Source organism: Dama dama, chromosome 12 (assembly GCF_033118175.1).
Source record: "Dama dama isolate Ldn47 chromosome 12, ASM3311817v1, whole genome shotgun sequence".
Classification (NCBI taxonomy): Eukaryota; Metazoa; Chordata; class Mammalia; order Artiodactyla; family Cervidae; genus Dama; species Dama dama.
This window is the reverse complement of record NC_083692.1, coordinates 92,847,808-92,873,387: the sequence shown is the minus strand read 5'-3', so window position 1 is coordinate 92,873,387 and position 25,580 is coordinate 92,847,808. Positions and strand designations below refer to the sequence as shown.

General features: G+C 42.6%; 1 protein-coding gene and 1 non-coding gene across 2 annotated transcripts; both read right to left on the bottom strand.

The window, feature by feature from the left end:
* Positions 1-1,447: 1,447 nt before the first annotated feature.
* ZBED3 (zinc finger BED-type containing 3) lies at positions 1,448-2,038 on the bottom strand (the record flags this gene model as incomplete). Its single annotated transcript, XM_061158329.1, has 1 exon — positions 1,448-2,038. A coding segment is annotated over one exon (591 nt), but the record flags the coding sequence as incomplete, so codon positions are not given.
* Positions 2,039-11,218: 9,180 nt separating this feature from the next.
* On the bottom strand, positions 11,219-11,355 carry LOC133067579 (small nucleolar RNA SNORA47). Its single transcript, XR_009695354.1, has one exon. It is a non-coding gene; the product is annotated as a small nucleolar RNA SNORA47 (small nucleolar RNA).
* Positions 11,356-25,580: the final 14,225 nt, after the last annotated feature.

Below are 25,580 nucleotides of genomic sequence, written 5' to 3'. Positions count from 1 at the left end.
AACCCCTCTGTTTCATTAGCTGTGAGATGCGCGGAGTGTTAGTATCAATATGCCCCCTCCCCAGGGAGCTGCTATGGAAATAAAGTGAGATAATACATGTAAATGTACCTGACACATTTTAAGAGCCCAGTAATTCTCAGTCATTGGGTCAGGGGTGGGGATGTGGAGTTGAATCCATTTACCCCTTCCATCCCCAATGGCAGGATGTGCCAGCAGAGGTGGAGATACGCTGCAGGGGATGGAACATGAAGGACAGGCCTGGGAAGAACACACAAGGCTGGAGGTAGTCAGGAGTTTCTGGCACGGAGGTGGCTGTTGTAGCTCTCGGGGTAGGTGAACCAAGGAGGAGTACATAATTTGGCCTAAGGAAACAATCAGACAAATCCAGAATATCGGACATTCTGTAAGACATCCATGGGGCTTCCCAGGCGGCTCAGTGGTAAAGAATCCACCTGCAACGCAGGAGCCGTGGGTTTGATCCCTAAATGGGGAAGATCCCTGGAGTAGAAAATGGCAACCCACTCCGTATGACTGCCAGGGAAGGAGGCTGGGGGACTACAATCCCTGGGATTGAAAAAGAATTGGACATGACTTAGCATGGCAACAACAAAAGGCCCAGTAAAGGTGAAGGAGGTGGCCTCAGATGGGGGGTGCCTTCCCCTTGGCCCAGGTGTGAGGACTGAGGAGACGGAGGGTGGGGGGGGGGGGGGGCCCTTCCTGTCAAGGAGCGCTGAGGTCAGGTCTTGCTAGTAAAGTGGCAGGTGTGAGGCAGTAAAGTGGGGAAATGTACCACAGCTGCCATCAGGCCTCCAACAGGGGAAGGAAGATGGTGGAGCTGAGACAAAGCGCTTGGTGCTGGGGGGCCAGCTGGGGAGGGGAGCAAAAAGAGGGCTTCTCCAGGACTGCCTCCCTAAGGCACTAGGAATGATAGGGTAATGAGCAGTTCTGGAAACTAAATGGCCTCCCGTTCAGAACTTGGTGCTGGGCAAGGGCTACTCATCAAAGACTTACTCGTTAGGAAGTACGGAAAACTTTTTGGGGTAAAAATGCCTGATCGTCGTTTCAATGCACACTCTACCCTGGGCTGCGGGCACAAGGTGCGATAGTCCTTGGTGTATAAGGAAGTTTCGGTCCTTTCAAAATTACCAGCCACAGAATGGCCATGGCTCCAAGTGCCCTAGGTTCATGGGGCCGGTGGACTCTTTTCCAAAGGCGGTCAGAGGAAAACCGCCGCTTGAGCGGATCCCACGCCACGCCACCAGCAGAGGAGGCCGCCGGAAAGGACCACGAGCATGTTGTGGTTCTGCTTCTCAAGACCCTGCATTTGGCGATTTCAATTCGGCAGAGGGGTCAAGGGATCCCGCTCCCAGGTAAGGCTGAAGACGCCGCTCCGCGGGCCACACGAGGAATACCGCTGGTGGAGTTGGGGGGTGGGAGCGGCCAAAACCTACAGGAGGACCCTCGTGATGACGCAGCCGTCCCTGGGGTCCCCCTCGGGCTCGTCTTTGAGCGGGGGGCCCGGGGCCAAGGCGCCCTCGCGCCGGCTCACTTCCCGCTGCCGCGCCTGCAGCGCCTCCCTCTCGGCCTGCAGCTCCCGGCGCGCCTGGGCCGCCGCGCGCTCCTCCTCCTGCAGCGCCCGCCGCCTGCGTTCCAGCGCGCGCTCGCCCTGCTCCACGGCCGCCTCGCGCCGCGCCAGCTCCCGCTCGCGCAGGCTGCCCCGCACGGCCAGCGCGCCCATCTGCTCGAGCAGGCGCGCCCAGTCGCCTTCGGCGGCCGCGACGGGGCCAGGCGCGGCGGGTGGCGAGCGGCGGGCGGCGCTCTCCGCCAGCTCCCGCCGGTGCGCGCTCCTCAGGTGCTTCCACAGCGCCGGGGTGCTCGCGTGCCAGCCCGGGCCGCGGCCCACTTGCTCCCCGCACAGCCGACAGGTGGCCCAGGGGCCCGCCGCGTGGCCGGGGCGCGCGGGAGCCAGGTGGAAGTACCCCCAGGCCTCGGAGTACGGCGCCCCAAGGCGGCCCGCAGCCGCGTCCGGCCCGCCGGTCTCTTCCATGGTCACGGCCGGCTCTTCGCTCCTCATTCTTTAGGCAGCGCCTGCACCGAGGGAGACAGGATTAAGACGACCGCAAAATTACATGTGCAACCGCTCCAACGCACCACTTCTAGGACTAGATTTAACCTGTGAAGAAACCATGCCTCGTTCTCGCTACTGATAAAATCCTGTAGTTTGGATAGTCACTTGCATTTCTTTCTCAGTTCAGTTCAGTCGTTCAGTCGTGTCCGACTCTTTGTGACCCCATGGACTGCAGCACGCCAGGCTTCCCTGTCCATCACCAACTCCCGGAGCTTACTCAAACTCATGTCCATCCAGTCGGTGATGCCATCCAACCATCTTATCCTCCTGCCTTCAATCTTTCCCAGCACCAGGGTCTTTTCCAATGAGTCAGTTCTTTGCATCAGGTGGCCAAAGCTTCAGCATCAGTCCTTCCAATGAATATTCAGGAACTGGTTTCCTTTAGGATGGACTGGTTGGATCTCCTTGCAGTCCAAGGGACTCTCAAGAGTCTTCTCCAACACCACAGTTCAAAAGCATCAATTCTTCAGCGCTCAGCTTTCTTCATAGTCCACCTCTCACATCCATACATGACTACTGGAAAAACCACAGCTTTGACTAGACAGGCCTTTGTTTGCAAAGTAATGTCTCTGCTTTTTAATATGCTGTCTAGGTTGGTCATAGCTTTTCTTCCAAGGAGCAAGTGCCCTTGAGAAATAACATCTTTCTCAGTATGCATGTTCATTTGTTTATTTCAGCATGTTAATTACTCAGAAAAAAAATGTTGAAGATGCCTAGGCCTTCTTTTCTTAACCAGGAGTCTTCGAAATTCACTGGATCCTTACCTAACAAGTACTGAGACTAAAATTGGGAAGACAAGCTTCCCATAAGTTTAAAAAGTGCTTTATATATATATGTAACTTTTAACTAGTCTCTTTTATGCTCTTTAAGGGAAACTGACCTTCTTTTCCGAATAAAAGCAAGGCTCCCTTTTGAATTCTCGCAGTGTTATGGAAGGAAGGAAGTGTTGGGGAAAAAGAGTTTTAGGAATGAAAATTTTGTTTCTTAGACGTTAAGTGCTAGGACTGAGCAGCTTTTTAAAAAGCTTTCAGAGAAAACTGTTTTCAAGATAAAAATATCTTTCTTTTTGTGATTTTAAAAACCACGTGCTTATGAGAATATTGTCCTAAGAGTCATTAAAATGTACATCTCATTTAGAAAACAGCAATATACAAGGCAGTTTTCTAAACTTTACCTTTAAATGAGGCGGTGGGCAGTCTCGGTCATTGCCTCAGGGTTTCCAGCCAACCCAAGTTCTCAGGTGGAAACACCCTAGTGTGACTTCTGAGATCTCAAGAACCATCAGCTGTGCTAGGAGTAAATTCAGAAGACAGGCAGCCAGTAAAAGACATTCAATTAAACAGCCCTAAGCGTAGACACTAGAAATACTAGCCAGTGCCATGACCTTCTGCTGGTCATTTCCCAACCCTCTCATAGTTGCTCCAGTCATAAAACAAATAAAATTAGTTCTCCGTGCTGCGTATCCCAACTAAATGGCCCTCTCTCTATATTTGCAAGATAAAAAGCTTGGTCAGTTCCTTTAATTAAGGAAGAAAAAAATAATAGCTGTTTGCTTGGTCCAACAAATAGTTGTAGTTAAAGGGGTCCAAACACAACACAGTGCCTCCCACTGCAAGGTCTTTTCTATTAAGAAAGCATTTCCCAGTGTGATGACCTATCAAATAAGGAGGGAGATAGAAAAGGTGACATTTCTTCTTTAAAAAAATAACTTCACAAAGGGTCAAATGTATGATTCTCAACAAATATGCTTTGGAAGTTTAAAAAATGATAATGAGAACAACTTGGAGCTCTCCTGAGAACCTATTTCATGGGGAAAATTCAGGCCAAGTTGGGAGAATACTGGCCAGTGAGATGGCTGGTGCTCCTTCTGCCAGGTTTTGAACCAGCAGCAGTGGAGACGGTGAAGTTCCAGAATCTTTTATTAAAGGCAACTAGGGATGACTGAAGACAAAGACGAGAACAGAAAAAACAAGTTGATTTAAAAATTTTTTTTTTTTTTTTTACTGAAGGATAATTGCTTTACAGAATTTTGTTGTTTTCTGGGCTTCCCTGGTGGCTCAGATGGAAAGGCATCTGCCTGTAATGCGGGAGACCTGGGTTGGGAAGATCCCCTGGAGAAGGAAATGGCAACCCACTCTAGTGCTCTTGCCTGGAAAATTCCATGGATGGATGAGCCTGGTAGGCTACAGTCCGTGGGGTCGCAAAGAGTTGGGCAAGACTGAGCAACTTCTCTGGCTCACTGGTCAAACCTCTACATGAATCAGCCATAGGTATACATATAGCCCCTCCCTGTTGAGCCTCCCTCCCATCTCCCTCAGCATCCCACCACTCTAGGTTGATGCAGAGCCCCTGTGTGAGTTTCCTGAGCCATACAGCAAATTCCCGCTGGTTATCTATTTTACATATGGTGATGTTACTCTTTCCACACATCTCACCCTCTCCTCCCCTCTCCCCATGTCCATAAGTCTATTCTCTAGGTCTGTTTCTCCACTGCTGTCCTATAAATAAATTCTTCAGTACCATTTTTCTAGATGCCATATATATGTGTTAGAATACAATATTTATCTTTCTCTTTCTGACTCACTTCACTCTGTATAATAGGTTCTAGGTTCATCAACCTCATCAGAATTGACTCAAAGGTGTTCCTTTTTGTGGCTGAGTAATATTCCATTGTGTATATGTACCACTACATCTTTATCCATTCACATGTAGATGGACATCTAGGTTGCTTCCATGTTCTAGCTGTTGTAAATAGTGCTGCAATGAACAATGGGATACATGTGTCTTTTTCAGTTTTGGTTTCCTCAGGGTATATGCCTAGGAGTGGGATTGCTGGGTCATATGGTGGTTTTAGTCCTAGTTTTTTAAGGAATCTCCATACTGTCCTTCATAGTGGCTGTATCAATTTACAGTCCCATCAACAGTGCAAGAGCGTTCCCTTTTCTCCACACCCTCTCTAGCATTTATTGTTTGTAGATTTTTTGATGATGGCCATTCTGACGGGTGTGAGGTGATATCTCATTGTGGTTTTGATCTGCATTTCTCTAATAATGAGCGATGTTGAGCATCTTTTCATGTGTTTGTCAGCCATCTGTATGTCTTCTTTGGAGAAATGTCTGTTTAGGTCTTTTCCCCACTTTTTGATTGGGTTGTTTGTTTTCCCGGCATTGAGTTATATGAGCTGCTTGTATATTTTGGAAATTAATCCTTTGTCAGTTGTTTCTCTTGCTATTATTTTCTCCCATTCTGAGGGTTGTCTTTCCACCTTGCTTATAGTTTCCTTTGCTGTGCAAAAGCTTTTAAGTTTAATCAGGTCCCACTTGTTTACTTTTGTTTTTATTTCCATTACTCTAGGAGGTGGGTCATAGAGGATCTTGCTTTGATTTATGGTATCAAGTGTTCTGCCTATGTTTTCCTCTTAGAGTTTTATAGTTTTTGGCCTTACATTTAGGCCTTTAATCCATTTTGAGTTTATCTTTGTGTATGATATTAAGAAGTGTTCTAATTTCATTCTTTTACATGTAGCTGTCCAGTTTTCCCAGCACCATTTATTGAAGAGGTTGTCTTTGCCCCATTGTATATTCTTGCCTCCTTTGTCAAAAATAAGATATGCATAGGTGTGTGGGTTTATCTGTGGGCATTCTATCTTGTTCCATTGGTCTATGTTTTTGTGTTCCATTGGTCTTCTGTTTTTGTGCCAGTACCATACTGTCTTGATGACTGTAGCTTTGTAGTATAACCTGAAGTCAGGAAAGTTGATTCCTTCAGCTCCATTCTTCTTTCTCAAGACTGCTTTGGCTATTCGGGGTCTTTTGTGTTTCCATATTAATTGTGAAATTTTTTGTTCTAGTTCTGTGAAAAATGCCACTGGTAATTTGATAGGGATCACATTGAATTTGTAGATTGCACTTGACAGTATAGTCATTTTCACAATATTGATTCTTCCTACCCAGGAACGCAGAATATCTCTCCATCTGTTTATGTCATCTTTGATTTCTTTCATTAGTGTCTTACAATTTTCTGTGTATAGTTCTTTTGTCTCTTTAGCTAAGTTTATTCCTAGATATTTCTTTTTGTTTCAATGGTGAATGGGATTGATTCCTTAATTTCTCTTTCTGATTTTTTATTGTAAGTATATAGAAATGCAAGTGATATCTGGTATTGATTTTGTATCCTGCAGCTTTGCTAAATTCACTGATTAGTTCTAGTAATTTTCTGACACTATCTTTAGGGTTGTATGATGTCATCTGCAAACAGTGAGAGATTTACTTCTTCTTTTCTGATCTGGATTCCTTTTATTTCTTTTTCTTCTCTGCTTGCTATAGCTAGGACTTCCAGAACTATGTTGAATAATAGTGGTGAAAGTGGACACCCTTGTCTTGTTCCTGATCTTAGGGGAAATGCTTTCAATTTTTCACCATTGAGAATAATGTTTGCTGTAGGCTTATCATATATGGCCTTTACTGTGTTGAGGTAGGGTCCTTCTATGCCCATTTTTTGAAGAATTTTAATCATAAATAGGTGCTGAATTTTGTTAAAGGCTTTTTCTGCATCTATTGAGATTGTCATATGGTTTTTATTTTTCAGTTTGTTAATATGGTATATCCTATTGATTTATTTGCATATATTAAAGAACCCTTGCATCCTGGAATAAACCCAACTTGATCACAATGTATGAGCTTTTTGATGTGTTGCTGAAGTCTGTTTGCTAAAATTTTGTTAAGAATTTTTGCATCTATGTTCATCAGTGATATTGGCCTGTAGTTTTCTTTTCTTGTGTTGTCTTTGTCTGGTTTTTGGTATCAGGGTGGCCTCATGGAATGAGTTCGGAAGTGTTCCTTCCTCTGCAATTTTTTGAAAGAGTTTTAGAAGGATGGCTTCTAAAACTTCTCCTGTGAAGCCATCTGGTCCTGGGCTTTTATTTTTTGAGAGATTTTTTATCACAGCTTCAATTTCAGTGCTTGTAATTGGGTTGTTCATAATTTCTATTTCTTCCTGGTTCAGTCTTGGAAGATTGAACTTTCTAAGAGTCAGTCCATTTCTTCCAGGTTATCCATTTTATTGCCATATAGTTGTTCATAATAGTCTCTTATAATCCTTTGTATTTCTGCACTGTCTGTTGTAACCTCTCCTTTTTCATTTCTAATTTTGTTGATTTGATTCTTCTCTCTTTTTTCCTTGATGAGTCTGGCTAAAGGTTTGTCAATTTTGTTTATCTTCTGAAAGAACCAGCTGTTAGTTTTATTAATCTTTACTATTGTTTCTTTCATTTCTTTTTCATTTATTTCTGCTTGGATCTTTATGATTTCTTTCCTTCTACTAATTTTTGGGCTTTTTTGTTTTCTTTCTCCAGTTGCTTTAGGTGTAAAGTTAGGTTGTCTATTCGATGTTTTTCTTGTTTCTTGAGGTAGGGTTGTATTGCCATAAACTTTCCTCTTAGGACTGCTTTTGCTACATCCCATAGGTTTTGGGTTGTTGTGTTTTCACTGTCATTTGTTTCTATAAAATTTTTGATTTCCCTTTTGATTTCTTCAGTAACCCGTTGGTTATTTAGAAATGTGTTGTTTAATCTCATGTGTTTGTGTTTCTTATACTTATTTTCTTGTAATTGATATCTAGTCTCATAGTGTTGTGGTTGGAGAAGATGCCTGACATGATTTCAATTTTCTTAAGTTTACTGAGGCTTGATTTGTGACCCAAGATGTGGTCTATCCTGGAGAATGTTCCATGTGCACTTGAGAAGGTGCATTCTGCATTTAGATGGGATGTCCTGAAGACATCAATGAGATCCATCTCATTAATGTATCATTCAAGACTTGTGTTTCCTTATTAATTTTCTGTTTTGATGATCTGTCCATTGCTGTGAGTGGGGTGTTAAAGTCTCCTACTATTATTGTGTTACTGTCAATTTCTCCTTTTATGTTTGTTAGTGTTTGTCTTATGTATTGAGGTGCTCCTATGTTGGGTGCATAGATATTTACAATTGTTATGTCTTCCTCTTGGATTGATCCCTGATCATTATATAGTGTCCTTCCTTATCTCTTGTAACTTCTTTATTTTAAGGTCTATTTTTTCTGATATGAGGATTGCTACTCCAGCTTGCTTTTTCTTCATATTTGCATGGAATATAGTTTTCCATCCTCTCACTTTCAGTCTATATGTGTCTTGAGGTCTGAAGTGGGTTTCTTGAACACAGCATATATATGGGTCTTGTTTTTGTATCCATTCAGCCAGTCTGTGTCTTTTGGTTGGAGCATTTAATCCATTTAAAGTAATTATTGATATATATGTTCCTATTGCCATTTTCTTAATTGTTTGGGGTTGATTTTGTAGATCTTTTTTCTTCTCTTGTGTTTCTTGACTATATAAGTCCATTTAACATTTGTTGTAAAGCTGGTTTGGTGGTACTGAGTTCTCTTAACTTTTGCTTGTCTGGCAAGCTTTTTATTTCTCCATCAATTTTGAATGAGATCCTTGCCAGGTACAGTAATCATAGTTGTAGATTTTCCCCTTTCAGTACTTTACATATATCCTTCCATTCCCTTCTGGCCTGCAGAATGTCTACTGAAAGATCAACTGTTAAGCATATGGGGTTTCCCCTGTATGTCACTTGTTACTTCTCCCTTGCTGCTTTTAATATTCTTTCTTTGTGTTTAGTCTTTATTAGTTTGATTAGTATGTGTCTTGGCATGTTTCTCCTTGGGTTTATCCTATATGGGACTCTGTGCCTCTTGGATTTGATTGATTAGATTTCATTCTTTTTACTTTATTCTGCTCTTCAGAAGTTATTTCCACCATTTTATCTTCCACTTCACTAATCTATTCTTCTGCTTCAGATATTCTGCTGTTGATTCCTTCTAGAGTATTTTTAATTTCATTAATTGTGTTGTCTCTGCATGTTTATTCTTTAATTCTTCTAGGTCTTTGTTAATTGATTCTTGCATTTCCTCCATTTTGTTTTCAAGTTTTTGATCATCTTTACTGTCATTATTCTGAGTTCTTTCTCAGGTGGTCTGCCTGTTTCCTCTTCATTTATTTGGACTTCTGGGTTTCTAGTTTGTTCCTTCATTTGTGTAGTGTTTCTCTGCCTTTTCATTATTTTTTTTTAACTTATTACGTTTGAGGTCTCTTTTTCCCAGGCTTCGAGTTGAATTCTTTCTTCCTTTTGGTTTCTGCCCTCCTAAGGTTGGTCCAGTGGTTTGTGTAAGCTTCGTATAGGGTGAGATTTGTGCTGAGTTTTTGTTTGTTGTTTTCCCTCTGATGGGCAAGGCTGAGTGAGGGAGTAATCCTGTCTGCTGGTGATCTGGTTTGTATTTTTTTTGTTGTTTAGATGAGATGTCCTGCACAGGGTGCTACGGGTGGGTGGGTGATGCTGGGTCTTATATTCAAGTGGCTTCCTTTGTGAGTTCTCACTATTTGGAGAAGGAAATGGCAACCCACTCCAGTGTTTTTGCCCGGAGAATCCCAGGGACAGAGAGGCCTGCTGGGCTGCCGTCTATGGGGTCTCACAGAGTCGGACACGACTGACGCGACTTAGCAGCAGGAGCAGCAGGGTTAGTTCTCTGATAGTCTAGGGTCTTGGAGTCGGTGCCCCCACTCCAAAGGCTCAGGGCTTGAGCTCCGGATCTGATCCCACAGCTGCTTGGCTTCCTGCTTCAGCTGTCCCAGCTCATTCATCCTTGAACTTCCTCACAGCAGAAACTAACAAATGAAAGCCCTGGAGGGAGCTGGGGCCCGCATGGACCAGGGGTATGGAGGTCGGCTGGGCGCTCAGCAGCCCCCGGCGCACAGCCGGCATGCAGAGCATGCGCACTGCGGAGGCCAGCACCCTGGCGTCCCCGACCACAGCCAGGCCGCGCCCCCAGCAAGCAACTCCGGGCGCCACAGGTTGCTTTAATAATAGTATTTATCGAAGGTTTCAATTCAGTTGCTTGTTACAGATGTAGTATAGTTTTCTAAGTCTCATTTGTTTTTTTCCCCACCAAATAATTCCTCTGAGATTAGGCAGGATATTTAACATTATCTCTTGACTTAACAAAAACCAAAACCAAATTTACCAGAATCATCAAAAAAGATAAGTACCAGGCCTCTTTTAACAAGAGAAATATCTATTTACATATCTTCTGATATAATAGGCATTGATTTGAATAGGACAATTAGTATAAAAAGTCTTAAGAAATTAAAGGCTAAATTTCCCTCAAGAGATTTACTAAACCACTAAACCCCCAAAGCTGGAGCAGTGGGATGAGAAGGGGAGTTACAGACCCACTTCAAGAGTAACTTTTTTAATGTCAATAAACATTATGTTTAGTAAACAGAGCCAGATTTTAGTTTTAGAGTTTTTTTTTTTTTTTTGGTAATCTAACTTTACCTAAACTTTTTTCTACATTTCTTTTTTTAGAATTTCATTTCTTCTAAATTAGAATCTTATCTTTCCAGAGTACACCACCTTTACTACTAGAAATGCACAAAAGTGGAGATAATAGAAAATAGTAATACTATGAGTCCCTGGTGGCTTAGCTGGTAAAGAATCTGCCTGCAATGCAGGAGACCTGGGTTTGATCCCTGGGTTGGGAAGATCCCCTGAAGAAGGGAAAGGCTACCCACTCCAGTATTCTGGCCTGGAGAATTCCATGGACTATACAGTCCATTGGGTCGCAAAGAGTCAGACACGACTGAGTGACTTTCACCATGAGTCCCTATATTTACTTTATAGATCAAGAGGTTTAAAGTTTTTGTATAGTATCAAGACTATTGCTTTGCATTCTTGAGATTGCATGCTTTCTTGAGATAGGGGTTGAAAATGGTACGTAAGCTTCAGATTCTCATACCTGTGCTGAAGTCTGAGAGTTATTATTACTGATGTGCCCCTGCAAGTGCCAGAGGTGGCCAATTACTGTCACGCTTTATCTCCCTACAAGATGTCTCTGGGCTTCTTCCAAATCTGGGGTGCCCAGAGGAGTGCCACATGCAGGAGTGCCGTCAGTTCTAAGAGATAAAGTGGAAACAGGGGTCAGAAGCACTGATTTTGATGACTTAACCCTCTGGATTTAGTGGAGTGCTTATCTGAGCCAGGGACAAGCAAAACCACAAGTGTCGGCCAGCACAGCGCTGCCCCTCCAAGGGCGGCAGAGGGGCCTCCTCTGCCTCTGCAGGCCTTCGCTCTCGGAGGTCTCAGCCGGTGGAAGGCAGCATGGTTCGGAACTGCCTCACCTTCTCATCCTCCGACAACAGCTATGTTCTCTCTCCAAAGGGTCTTCTTTTAACACTCAGTCTCTAAAGAGTGACCAGCAGTAACTGTGGCCACCAACCATTCCTAGGAGAGCCTTCCTAGCTCTGCCATGCCAGCCCTGGGCTCATTTCAACCATCCCTACAGGGCAGTGGGAGAGACACTCCCATCAGCTGGGCTCGGAAGAGAAGTCTTAGAATCTTCAGCCACAACCGTAATACACCAAGAGCTCTTACAAGCTGGGAAGAAACAGACAAGCCAGCTGAAAAATGGGCCAGAGATGTGAGTGACTCTAGAGCAAAATCAGATGGCCAGGAAATCTGTGAAAAGACGCACAACGTCACTTATATTAAGTCTGTTGTTAGATCCCTCACACTAACACAAATGAAGAGGCGTGTCAGCCAAAGCTGGAAGAGAGGCTGAGAAAAGAGCATACTCATGCGCTCCTAGTGGAGATGGGAAGGCTTTTAGGAAGAGCAGTCTGCAATTTCTGTTAATTAAAAACACATATAATCAGGGATCCAACTCCTGGGAATCTGTTCCGTATAACTAAAAAGGACCAATATGTAAAGTAACATGTATTAGGAGTTTGTCAGAGTTGTTTAGAATGGCTAAAGACTGGAATCAAAGGAATGCCTATCGGCAGGAGAATGGCTGGGTAAATAATGTATAGTCACCCTGGGGAATATTATGCCACCATTAAAAAGACTGGATTGGAGCTCTGCCAAAGAGATTTATGGAATAATGTTTCAAGAAGAAAAGCAAGATGCAGAAAAATGTGTACAATATGATCTTGTATTAAATAATAAGTAGATCTGTATAGGGTACACAGATTAAAGATTTCTCATATATATATATATAAAGAAAAATAAGGAGACACACAATGGGTTGAGGGGGTAGCAGCTGATGTGAAAGGAGAAGGGGAAGAAGTAAAGACAAGGGCGCTCAGGAAGCGTGCAGGTGGTCATGTGTCCATTTAGGCAGAGTTATGTATACGGCAGAGTCTATATTTATATTTATGTATAAATAATAATTGTATAAAACAATCCTCAAGCATGTGAGTCAGGCAGGCCTAGGTAGCCTTAACTCTGCAGGCTGGAGGAGACAGTCCCATGGGGTATAGTATGCTGCCATCTGGCCCTGGAGGGGTCCCAGTGTGTGAGCTAGCTTCAAGCGGGTAGTTCGCTGTCCCCTGCCTGGGCAAAAGGAGATTCTTTTATCCAGAGAGTGGGGTGGGGGGGGTGGTGCCATGGGAGGGCACCCACCTCACTCGTCTCCCCAGCAGAGGGCAGGCACTCAGGGGACACTGCATTAAACAAAATGAGCCCGATCTTATGCTTCTTAGTCCCAGCTCACGTGAGTCCTCCATCTCCCCATCTGTCAGGGGAAATGGTGAGATTAGTTGCCCCTAATAAACAGGTGGCTGAAATCAGATAATGTAAGTGATGTCACTACTGGACTCACCAGTGCTCGTTATCATTTCCAAGTATAAACAAAAGGAAGCTCCCAGTATTTACTGCTCACACATGCTCACCTGAAGATCTTAATGGCTAAAAGGCAGTGCTGTTTTTCTCTTTAACATTTTGTATACAATAGAGGAGGTAGTTTAAGTAAGAAGAATTCTGAGGATTTTTTTTTTTAAATACAAAAGGCGAATTAAAAATAATCATAGATCCATTTCCCCATCATCAACCAAATTTATTTTCAGTTCCTCAGTTGATCTTCCTGCAAAATAGGAAAGCAGAAGATAAGATAGAAAAGTAGAAGATAATATAGCAAGGTAGAAGATAATATAGGAAGGCCTAGTTCACAGGAGTCCTGTGATATGCATTTCGTCCTTACTGATTACCCCCCAAAACCAAATATCTATTAATTGATATGGTTAGGTAAAAAGAAGAAAATGAAAATTTAAAAGTTCTCTTCATTTTTCCTAAACAATTTTTCCTAAACAATTTTCCTAAACAATTTTTCCTAAACTATCAGAAATATGCCAGTGACAGTGATTATTTGACTTAGGTCCACTACATCCACTCTTTCATTCAAACTCTTCTTGTGTACCTGCTCAGGGCCAGGCATGTGCTTGCCACCCAGGATGCCAAGAGGAGAACCACATAGTCCCTGCCCTCCAGAAGCCTGCCATCTGCTGAGGAGAGATGCTTCAACATGCTAATGCCCATGATAAAGGTCAGAGCAGTGTTCACTCATGAGGACTAGGGAGGGGTGGGTTTGGGACCCTAACACAAACGTTCATGCAGACACCCCTGCTTAAACATCCTTTCCCTACCTTGCCCAGGGTACAACAGTTACTAAAACACATCACCAGAAAGCTGAATCTAAAAAATAAAGCTGCAGTTCTTTAGTTGTATAATCTGGCTTCCAAGCTCATATTTTAAATGAAATTTCTTCAAGCTAAATAAAAGCTCTGCTAGCATGAAATTAACAGTGGAAATTTTTGAATCCAATTTCAGGCAGGAAAAAAAAAACTGGAAAAAAGAGTAGACTTTAGTTATTTTATGAAAAGGAAAAAGTAGTGTTGGTGGTATGATGCTTCTGAATTCTCCTTTGATGAGTTTTCATTCTATTATCTATTAATTGGAAGGGGTGATGTCTAAGCTGGTGGAAGATAAGACATTTGTGTTAATTACCTCTGCGTTTGATGGTCTCTGAAGAAGTTGTATTCTTTTAATAACTTATGAGATTAAAACCCAGATTTCTCAGTATGATCTCCCAGAATACCAATATAGAGAATAAGGGAAGAGATCAGAACCTGGATGAATAGTTTGTGTAAATAATGGTGTAAATACACCATGAATGACTGTAACATTGAGAATCATCCCGTAAGCCACCCATGTTAATTTTATTATTTTATACTTAAGCTTTACACATAAAAATATCAGGCAAGCCAAAGGCCAAAGAACCAGGCAATGTTCTCAAAAGGAAATAACAGATGAATTAAAGCTTTGCTTGTCCATCCAGGGTTAATCACTTTAGGTGGATTAATCCAGCAGAGTTATAAACAAGTATGTGTAGGTTGAGCCTGGCTGGATCTTAGGTGAGAAATTCACTCTAATGTGAAAGCCACACAGACTTGTGTGGAAACACTAAAAACATTTTTATCCACCAGTAACTTTAATCAAAGCAGAATATAACAATTAATACAAATAATTACCTGTGACAACTGACGTATCAAGGAGACCACAATTCATCTGTTACCTGTCCATCTCTGTTGAAATATTAATTTACTACCATGTATTAATCTATTTATAAACATATCCAGACAATTAGAAAAATTAGGCTGTAGTCAGCAGGCTGAAGGCTTAAATGAATTAAAAATGCTTCCAAACTATAAAGGATGGATACATTGGTTATGGAATTAAGTGAAAAAGTTTAGAAAAATGTTACACATGGAGTGTAAAAACTGTGTGGACCCACAACTAATTAACTGGTATACAGAGATATTGTCTAAATGTCATAAACGAAAATCTGAGATACCTCTACCATTAGCTAAAAGGCTAAGCAACCCTATTAATGCGTTTTTTAAATGAAAATCTTCCCTAAAGTGGACCTTCATTTCAGGCCTACATTACTTTATTTAATACATAAAAAGAAGGGTGCTGATCCATTTTAATCTTGTAAAATGCATAATTTAAATGAATTAGAGGGCTGTTAATGCTGTCCTACTTCAAGATCTTTGTAACACAGAAAGATTTTAATTACCTGGCTTTGGCTCCTGACTTTTACATACTTTATTGTATACTTTTTCATTGTCAGTTGCCTCAAGCTATTTTTAGTCCAAAAAAGTATATAAACAATTACATTAATGAAAAGTGCACCAAATGATTACCCTAATTATGGCAATTTATCAAGCTAATTTCTACAACAGTTTCTCTTAAAAACCATTATCTTTGTAGTCTTGGCTAATTAGAAGTTCTCATGGTGTCAGGTACTTATTTTTTTCTTTCAAGGAGGGAAAAATAACTTTGGTAAACTTCGAGCATTAGGTTACCGTAAGTGATTAGAGCAAACTGCTCCTGTCTGTTCCGAAAGATCAGAAAATCCCTTTGTTTGAGCACGGGGTCTTTGTCTGAGCATCTGGCTTGCATTCAGTTTCTCGCCAAATTGGGAAGAAAGTCTCAATTAGAGAAAGGGCCCACTTTTTGTCCTGACTACAATTAGGCAACTTTAATGAGGGAAGAGCACATAATTTTCGATATTCCTAAATAACTTTTTTCTGGACGAGAGATGGCAGAGAAGGAGCAAAACGAGGTGCACAAAGAAACTGCAGGAGGCCTCTACGCAGAATCCCGGGTCCAAACGCATCTTTCACGATAAGGACGACCCGACCACGGCGGCGGGCATGCGGGCCCCTGGCGCGCCCAGTGTCCGAGCGCCGGCGGCCCCCTGGGCCCGGGGCCGGTCCCCAGCTCACTTCAGCCGGCAGGCCCGGGGGAGCCCCCCGCCTCGCCCCCGCCGCGGGAGTCCCCAGCCTCCCCGTGGGCGCGCGCCGCGGCGATCTCGCCGCCCACACTCACCCCATCACCTCGGAAGCGGGCGGTGGGCCGGGAGTCCGGGGTGGCAGAGCCCCTCCGGGCCCCTCGCAGACATGTCGTCCTGGGCGGAAAGCTCGCGCGTCCCCCTTAAAGACACAGCGCTCTCGGGAGCCTGGCTGGGAAGGGGCGTGGGGGACGACCTGTTGTTGGAAGGGCTGCGAAACCACTCCCAGACCGTCGGAGTCCACCAGCGGCAGACTTGGTTTGCCCAGGTTTAAAAAGGATGTAGTGGGTCAGTGATTTTTTTTACAAGTATAATTACACTTTTATATCTTTATATTCATCTTCCAAGACCTGGGTTCCTGGGCTTGAGTCTCTGAGTGTAATTTTCATCCTTTCAGGTTCAAGGTGTGTGAAGCCACAAGCTGTCAGAAGAAATGCCCTGAACTAAAGTCTGGACAGATAAAGGTAGGGCTCACGGGTGTTCACGAAAGCCTAGTAATGTTAGCGTGGTGTGTCAGTCAGTTTTTGGTGGATTGTGCTGAGGTAACAAACAACCCCTACAGCTCCGTGATTTACAAAAACAAAGATCCGTTTCTCAATCAAGTTACATCTGCTGCAGGTAGCTTTGGCTCTGCTCCACCCTTGTTTTGGCTTCCAGGCTCCAGGTTGAAAGATCAGCTTGTGGGGGGACATGCTGATGGTATGCTGGAAACCACCTTGAGGGAGGAGTCGTCCTAATTTGTGGTGTTTGCTATTTCCATGATGTAAATACTCACAACCACAAAGGACTTCGGGTTACTAATGGTTTAACAAGTGGCTTGCCAAGTTTCTGGAAGTGTAACAATCGGCTCTTATAAACCACTGGCGCGTGCTGCTCCTAAAACTGAAAACAGTTCACATTCCACATACCTCAGTTCTGCTGGCTTCAGTTCTACTCACTTTCTGTCGACCAAAGCAAGTTAACTTGACAAAGCCTGTCAGTGGGACCAGAAGGTGTATTCCTCTTATAAAGAAGACTTGCCTGTCACATGACAATGGGCAGCGATTGTATCGTCCTTTTAAGAGAAGCTGAGTAAATAACTAACTCTGAATATTCATTGGAAGGACTGTTGCTGAAGCTTCAATACCTTGGCCACCTAATGTGAAGAGCCAGCTTATTGGAAAAGACTCTGATGCTGGGAAAGATTGAGGGCAAGAGGGGAAGGGGGCGGCAGGGGATGAGACAGTTAGGTGGCATCACCAACTCAGTGGACAGGAATTTGACCCCCAACTCTAGGAAATAGTGGAGGACAGAGGAGCCTGGTGTGCTGCAGTCCATGGGGTCACACAAAGTCAGACACAGCTTAGCAACTCAACTACAACAAATTACTGGTTACAATAATGCAATCCATTTTACATACTTTGGTTCAAGTAATTTTTTTAAACCTCATTATTTCCGTAAACCAGAGTTTATTAACAATCCATTAATAGGATTTCTCCTTATCATTCCAAGAAGGGTGTCAGAAGAAGAAACTGGTTGGATGTCTTCAAAGGGATAATTTGCAATGTGAAGATTAGCTATTAGGTTACTACTTTTCTCCCAAAAGATGGCCATACTTACCACTGTGGACATCTGATTAAAATAATAATTGCTGGTATAAGTGAATCAGATTAAAGGTTATCTCTTATTCATCATTTAATTAATTAATCACAAAATTTAATTACAAAGCTTATTGTACCTGATGATCCTTTTAACAAGAGATCTTATCACTTTGTGTACCTTAAAAATCCACTTGACCATATAGTGAGACACATGGTATTTTTGTTAGTTCTAGTTAGTGCTATTTGAATAATAGTCTTAATTAAGACAACATTCCTGCCCTCAAGAAGATTTTACTTCAGTGAGACAGACAAATGAACTCCAGGAAGAAAGTGAAAAATATTCTAAGAGGAGACCTTCCTGTGCCACACTAAACTGAGAACAACTACATCTTCTTGAAAGTGGCAACATTTAACCAAGACCTGAAAAAGAGCAGAATTTAGTCTCCTGGAATTATGTTTATTTTACTCACAAGATGTATTTGGATATATTTTTTTAAGTTCAGAGGAAAGAAACCTGTCTTTTCTGTGTCCAGATCCACAAGCAACAGACTTGTGCTGCCCAGGTTTAAAAATGATGCAGTAGTTTAGTGACTGTTCCCAGCATCAGAGTCTTTTCCAGTGAGTCAGCCCTTCACATCAGGTGGCCAAAGTATTGGAGCTTCAGCAACAGTCCTTCCAATGAATATTCAGGGTTAGTTTTTAATTAAATGTTTAAACTTTCTAATAATCTGAAATCTCTTGTAGTTTTAAAGTTTAAATCAAATTATAAAATATATGTCCCTTGCCCCATACTCTTTGTTCAAATTTCAGCAAGAAAAACACTCTTTAGTTCTTATTTTGGTGGTAGCAGTTTCCCTGATTTTAATCATGCTGTTAACAATAAACAGATAGGATCTCGTTTCTGTCCGCTGCCCTGGAAGTTGGCAAAGCATGAGGACTTCCATTGATAATGCAGAATATTCACTCTCTAGATTCTTGCCAGAGATTATAACTTTCAAATCTGCTAGTTAGTCCTTATCAAAAGTCCAGTTTTAGAAAATTACTATGGATGTTGCTCTAAAGACTTCAAATTATAGAGCTGTGGACCTGAACCACACTCTTTGGATGCATCCTTCCTTTATGTGCTTTTGGCCTCTAGCTTTCTTTTCTTAGATGTTTTTGTCTGGTTTTGTTGTCAGAGTAATGCAGTCTTACAAATGAATTGAGAAATACTCCTTCCTGTTTCATATTTTTGAAGATTTTGTGAATAATTGGTATTCTTCTTTAAATGCTTCTTGGAATTTAACAAAGAAGCCATTTAGCCTGAGTTTTTCTTTAAGGGTAGTGTTTTAAATGACTAATTCCATTTCTTCACTGATTGTAGGCCTTTTAGATTGTCAGTTCATTCTTGAGGAAGTTGTGGTAGTTTGTGTCTTTCTAGGAATTTGTCTATTTCATTCAAGTTATCTAATGTGATGATGTAAGTTGTACATAGTATTTCTTTTTAATTTCTGTAAGGTTGGAAATGCCAGGCTGGATGAAGCACGATCTGGAATCAAGATTGCTGAGAGAAATATCAATAACCTCAGACATGCAGTTGACACCACCCTTATGGCAGAAAGTGAAGAACTAAGAGCCTCTTGATAAAAGTGAAAGAGGAGAGTGAAAAAGTTGGTTTAAAGCTCAACATTCAGAAAACTAAGATCATGGCATCCGATCCCATCACTTCATGGAAAATAGATGGGGAAACAATGGAAACAGGGAGAGGCTTTATTTTTTTGGGCTCCAAAATCACTGCAGATGGTGACTGCAGCCATGAAATTAAAAGATGCTTACTCCTTGGAAGAATAGCTATGACCAACCTAGATAGCATATTAAAAAGCAGAGGCATTACTTTGCCAACAAAGGTCCTTCTAGTCAAAGCTATGGTTTTCCCAGTAGTCATGTATGGATGTGAGAGTTGGACCATAAAGAAAGCTGAGCACTGAAGAACTGATGCTTTTAAACTGTGGTGTTGAAGACTCTTGAGAGTCCCTTGGACTGCAGGGAAATCCAACCAGTCTATCCCAAAGGAAATCAGTCCTGAATATTCATTGAAAGGACTGATGCTGAAGCTGAAACTCCAATACTTTGGCCACCTGATGGGAAGAACTGACTCATTGGAAAAGACCCTGATGCTGGGAAAGATTGAAGGCAGGAGGAGAAGGGGATGACAGAGGATGAGATGGTTGGATGGCATCACCGAGTGAATGGACATGAGTTTGAGTAAGCTCCGGGAGTTGGTGATGGACCAGGAAGCCTGGCGTGTTGCAGTCCATGGGGTCACAAAGAGTTATACACGACTGAGCGACTGAACTGAAGGTTGGTAGTAATGTCTTCTCTTTCACTTCTGGTTCCTATATGTGCTTTTAATGAACTTTCCATTGGGTCCATGCATGCCTTCAGTGAGGTAGTTTTTATAGGACGTGGCTACATAAAATTCATTTTGGGAGCCAGTATCACAATGTCCTTGACTATAGTTGTCCACTGTATTCCACAGTGTTTTTTCTGTAGGGCCCAGAGAGAAGACCATTTTCTGATCTCTCATGTCATGGGAAGCTCTGCATCCCATGAACAAATGAGACCTTTGAATCCTGTGGGCACTGTGGTTCATTTGTTGGCCTGTTTGCTTGTTTTAGCTTCTAGGAAGACAGAGTCAAACACGAGATGCCTACACTATTCATTTCTTAGGGCTGCTGTAACAGGGTACCACAAACTAAGTGACTTAAAACAACAGAAATGTATTTTATCACAGTTCTGGAGGTTAAAAGTCTGAAATCAAGGTGCCAGCAGGGCCATGCTCATGTGAAACCTGTAGAGGGGGAATCCTTCCTTGCCTTTTCCTACGTTCTAGTGGTGGTCAGTGATCCTTGGTTTATAGTGTCATCACTCCAGTCTCTGCTTTTTTTGTGGCATTCTCCGTGTGTGTGTGTGTGTGTGTAGGTGGGTGGGTGGGGTTGTCTAATTTTCCCTCTTACAAGGACACCAGGATGGAGCTTGGGTTAAGCTCTGTTCTAATGACTTCATCTCAACTTGATTACAGGTGTGAAAACCCTACTTACAAATAAGATCACATTCAGAGGTACCCTGGGTGAGGACTTCAGCATATTTTGGGGTAGGGGGAGATACAGTTTAACTCATGACACTTACCTACCAGTTCCATAATAGTAAACTTTTCTGTGTGCTAATCTTTTCTTATGTTTATTTTCCTTTTGTCCCAGTTCCCTGTATTACTTAGTTTTTCCCTAAAGATAGTCATCTTTGGCAGTGTCTGAAGGGAAGAAGGCAGAAAGGAAATGAGGGAGGAGGGAAGAAAACGGAAAAGAGAGCAAGGGAGAGAGGAAGAAAAGTTTATGCCCCCAAATTAGACAGAGTTGCAGGAATGGGAAGTGAAGGTGGGGAAGATTGGCTGGAAAAGTATTTTTGCTGTATGAGCTTTGTCAGAGTCCCAGAATTATTCTCTTTGTAGGAGTGAGAGCAGAGATCAAAGCCAGTCAATCCTAAAGGAAATCAGTAATGAATATTCATTGGAAGGACTGATGCTGAAGCTGAAACTACAATACTTTGGCCACCTGATGCGAAGAACTGACTGATTGGAGAAGACCCTGATGCTGGGAAAGATTGAAGGCAGGAGGAGAAGGAGATGACAGAGGATGAGATGGTTGGATGGCATCACAGACATGATGGACATGAGTTTGAGGAAGCTCTGGGAGTTGGTGATGGACAGGGAAGCCTGGCATGCTGCAGTCCATGGGGTTGCAAAGAATCAGATATGACTGAGCAATTGAACTGAACTGAACTGAGAGCAGTGGTTAGCAGAAGCCTACAGTTTAGCTGACTTAGAGAAAATTTGGAAGGTATTTTGAGGAGCTGAGGATTAGGAAAGAAGTGTATGATCTAGCTACTTATAATGCTGATATTAAAAGATATAATATGGGTCCAGGTTTTGTGGTGCCTGAAAGTTTATACTGTGTTGAGGACCCATGTACTCTGGGTATTGGGGACATAAACCCATTAAATCATTGATTTAATGTATACAGTTTACCCTGGATGATCGTATCCCATCCTTTTAACATATTATTCCCCAAATGGCAGCTTAGCTGAAACTTTAATAGGCTAGTCTAATGGTCTATCAGGCTAACTGCTTCTGGATGTACATGTGCTACCAGTTCAGTTCAGTTCAGTTGCTTAGTCGTGTCAGACTCTTTGCAACCCCATGGATTGCAGCATGGTGGGCCTCGCTGTCCATCACCAACTCCCAGAGTTTACTCAAACTCATGTCCATTGAATCGGTGATGCCATCCAGTCATCTCATCCTCATCCCTTCTCCTCCCACCTTCAATCTTTCCCAGCATCACGGTCTTTTCCAATGAGTCAGTTCTTTGCAAAGTATTGGAGTTCTGGCCAAAGTTTTGGAGTTTCAGCTTCAGCATCAGTCCTTCCAATGAATATTCAGGACTGATTTCCCTTAGGATGGACTGGTTGGATCTCCTTGCAGTCCAAGGGACTCTCAAGAGTCTTCTCCAGTACCACAGTTCAAAAGCATCAATTCTTCGGTGCTTAGCTTTCTTTATAGTCCAACTCTCACATCCGTACATGACTACTGGGAAAACCATAGCCTTGACTAGATGGAATTTTGTTGGCAAAGTAATGTCTCTGCTTTTTAATATGTCATAACTAGTTGGTTTAATATGTCATAACTGTCTATTTTGGTCATAACTTTTCTTCCACGGAGTAAGCATCTTTTAATTTCATGGCTGCAGTCACCATCTGCAGTGATTTTGGAGCCCCCCAAAATAAAGTCTATTATTGTTTCCACTGTTTCCCCATCTATTTGCTGTGAAGTGATGGGACCTGATGCCATGATCTTAGTTTTCTGAATGTTGAGCTTTAAGCCAACTTTTTCGCTCTCCTCTTTTGCTTTCTTCAAGAGGCTCTTTAGTTCTTCTTTGCTTTCTGCTATAAGGGTGGTGTCATCTGCATATCTGAGGTTATTGATGTTTCTCCCAGCAATCTTGATTCCAGCTTGTGCTTCATCCAGCTCAGCGTTTCTCATGATGTACTCTCCATATAGGTTAAATAAGCAGGGTAAAATATAACATATGTTATAGGGTCAGCCAAAGCTGCTGAATAAACCATTTTCCCCTTCATCTGTTCCTCATCTTAATTCATCAGAGGTGAGACTCCTCATCTTAATGCCACAGCACACCAAGGGTTCTCATCTCTCTACCTACCACTGGAAATGAGCTTCTTGTTACTATCTGATGGGTAAATAATCCAGTTCCAGAAACCCATCTGGAGGTTTGGCGATTCATAGGTTTTAAGCTTCTGCTTTCTAGGGCCATGCTGGTTTCTACTTTTTAAACTTGGGTTCCCTAAATTCAGGGGCTTCCCTGGTGGCTCAGACAGTAAAGAATCTGCCTGCAATTCAGGAGACCCAGGTTCAAACCCCAGGTTGGGAAGATCCACTGGAGTGGGAATGGCTACCTCCTCCAGTATTCTTGCCTGGGGAATCCTAAGGAGAGAGGAGCCTGGCAGGCTGCAGTCCATGGGGTCACAAAGGGTTGGGCATAACTGAACAACTACCGCTCCCTAAAATCAGTAACTAAAACAAAAACTAGGGTGCAGGTAGCTTGAGAGGTAATCACAGGATGATGGGGAGCATGGAGAGTAATAAAAGAAATGTGTGCCAGAATAAAGTGGCTTTGTTTTGTTAACTATAAGTAATTGTATGCCTTTCAAATAATGTGTTCATTTTATATTTATAATCGTGAGTGTAACAAAAGGTATTCCCACATGGTGAACTGTTTTCAATCCTCACCTCTAGGTTTTTCAGACCCAACTTCTTCATTTTTTTAACTTTACCATTTTCTATCAGTTAATGTGAGGAAAGTATTATTATAGACTTTATTTCATTGGTTGACTTTTGGCTTGAAGACTGAGGAAGTTTTTTAAACTTACCTTTGAAATTTAACATTTTTCCTACCCTTATATATATGAGTGTGAGTCTCTTTTTGCTGGAAACAGTGAACTAAGCTTGGAGTTTATCCTGAAGGCATGCAAGAGAGGTACATAGTACGATTTATATTTTAAGTATACCACTTCAGGGAAGGATGTGGGATGTGTTGGGGAAAAAAACCTACTAGAGACAAGTAGACCGATATTGCAATATTGTGGACCAAACCTGAGATGTTTTTAAGATTCAACCAATTCATCATGTAGCAGAAAATAATAAGCAAGAGAATGGATGGATGGTGCAATTGGTACATGTAACCGCAGTGGAGTTGTGGTTCCATGTCTCCCTGCTTTCTTTTCTTGGCCATGGTGTGCTGGAGGAGCCTGGGCTGCTTCTCGGAGGGTGCCATCCTTGTGGTCCCCACCTCGAAAGAGTAGTGCTCCCCAGGTGACCCCTTGCATGTCACTGGGATAAGAGGGAGACACTGGTGGCAGAAAAAAATGGTTCTCTTCCTATGGGAATTCTCAAACGGGCCTTAGAAATTTATTCCTATTTCTCAGAACTATTAGGAAGAAATAGATGGGCTTATCTCATAATTTCCATCTCTTTTCAGAATCCACTAGTCCACCATCCTGTATTTTGTTATGGTTTATGTGTATCTGTTCACCATAAACTATTACTTGCCTCTGACTGTGCAAGGCTTGCAGTTCTTCAGACAGGACCCACTGGCTGCCATTTCACATTTTGCTTCCCCCAGGGCTGTAAAATGTCTTATAAGGATCTACTTATAAGTGCACTTTCTGGCTGCTTCACTCCACCCTGCGCTTGCAATTTCTGTTCATGTACAGTTGACTTTACAGTCAGAATCAAACCTACATGCTGCAGGACATGCTGAGGAATGGTGATATCTTAACACAGGAAATACTGTTTTTCTAACTGCCACATCTTGAAGGGTGGGGGGCAGAAAAGGCAAAGCAGCGTGAATGACAGCAATACAGGCCTTCCTGTTCTTACTCACCCACCAGGGTCCCTATCCAAGGCTTGTGTGTGGAAAGCAGACCCAGCAGGAAGAACCATGGACGGCGCCCTGCGCGGACAGCCTTGTCTGGGTGCAGCTCCGTTGGACACTAGCTCAAAGTGCTGGCAGGGCTGGGGTGTTGGGGGTGGTGTTCAGACTGCTGGTTTGAAGGCCTGATGTGACTGTTAGGGCGAGCATCTGGAGGTTTATCTTTCCAGTAGTCCGTGTCCCCTGCCATGGTCAAGGTTGACGTGACCTGACTCTGGTGATGAGACATTCCACGCAAGTGTCAGAAGTTCTTCTTAACTTCTTCTGCCAAAGGAAAAAGATAAATGCACAAAAGAACTGATTTGGTTCTTTTCTGAGATAGTTAAAAAGAATAATAACAACAAAACTGTTTTGATTTTATTCTGTTTCTTATTCTGCAGTAGGAGAAAAGGAAACCATTGTATGTGTGGTTGGTGGATACAAAGTCTGGCTCATGGATCATCTAGGGTCCGGCATCTTGTCCTCAGAGAAGCCAGGTCATGACGCTGCGGCCCATTGGTTTCATCTGGGTTAACGTGGGATGAACCAGGCTGCCTGTATCTGTGAGTGATTTAATTAATTTAAAATCTTCCTCTCTTCCCAACCACACACCTTCTCATTCCTCAAGTCACCACTTTTATGAAGACTTCTTAGACCATGCAATGGGTATAGTCTAACTTGGAGGACAGAGGAAATTTAGATGAGAAAGAGCCTAGAAGGTAGTCTTGCAGCTCAACTGTAATAATCTTGGTGGCAGAAATCAGATCTCATGGTTTATATATTCCTGCCATACAGCTCAGCACAGTTCTGGACAGATAGTGGCTCTCAGTATGTACATGGAGAGATTGAAAATTCAAACATGTCGTGTGCCACTTCTATAAGGCATTTAGGGTAGTCAGGTTCATGGTGATAAAAAGTAGAAGGGTGGGTGCTGGGGGCAGATGAAGGGGAGTTAGTGTTAATGGGTACAGAATTTTAGTTTGGGAAGATGAAAAAGTTCTAGAGATGGATGGTGGTAGTGGTTCCACAGCTATGGGAATATACTTAATGCCAGGGAACTGTCCACTTATTTACTACATTTTGCCTGTTCTTTTCCATTGTGATTTATTACAGGACATTGGATATAGTT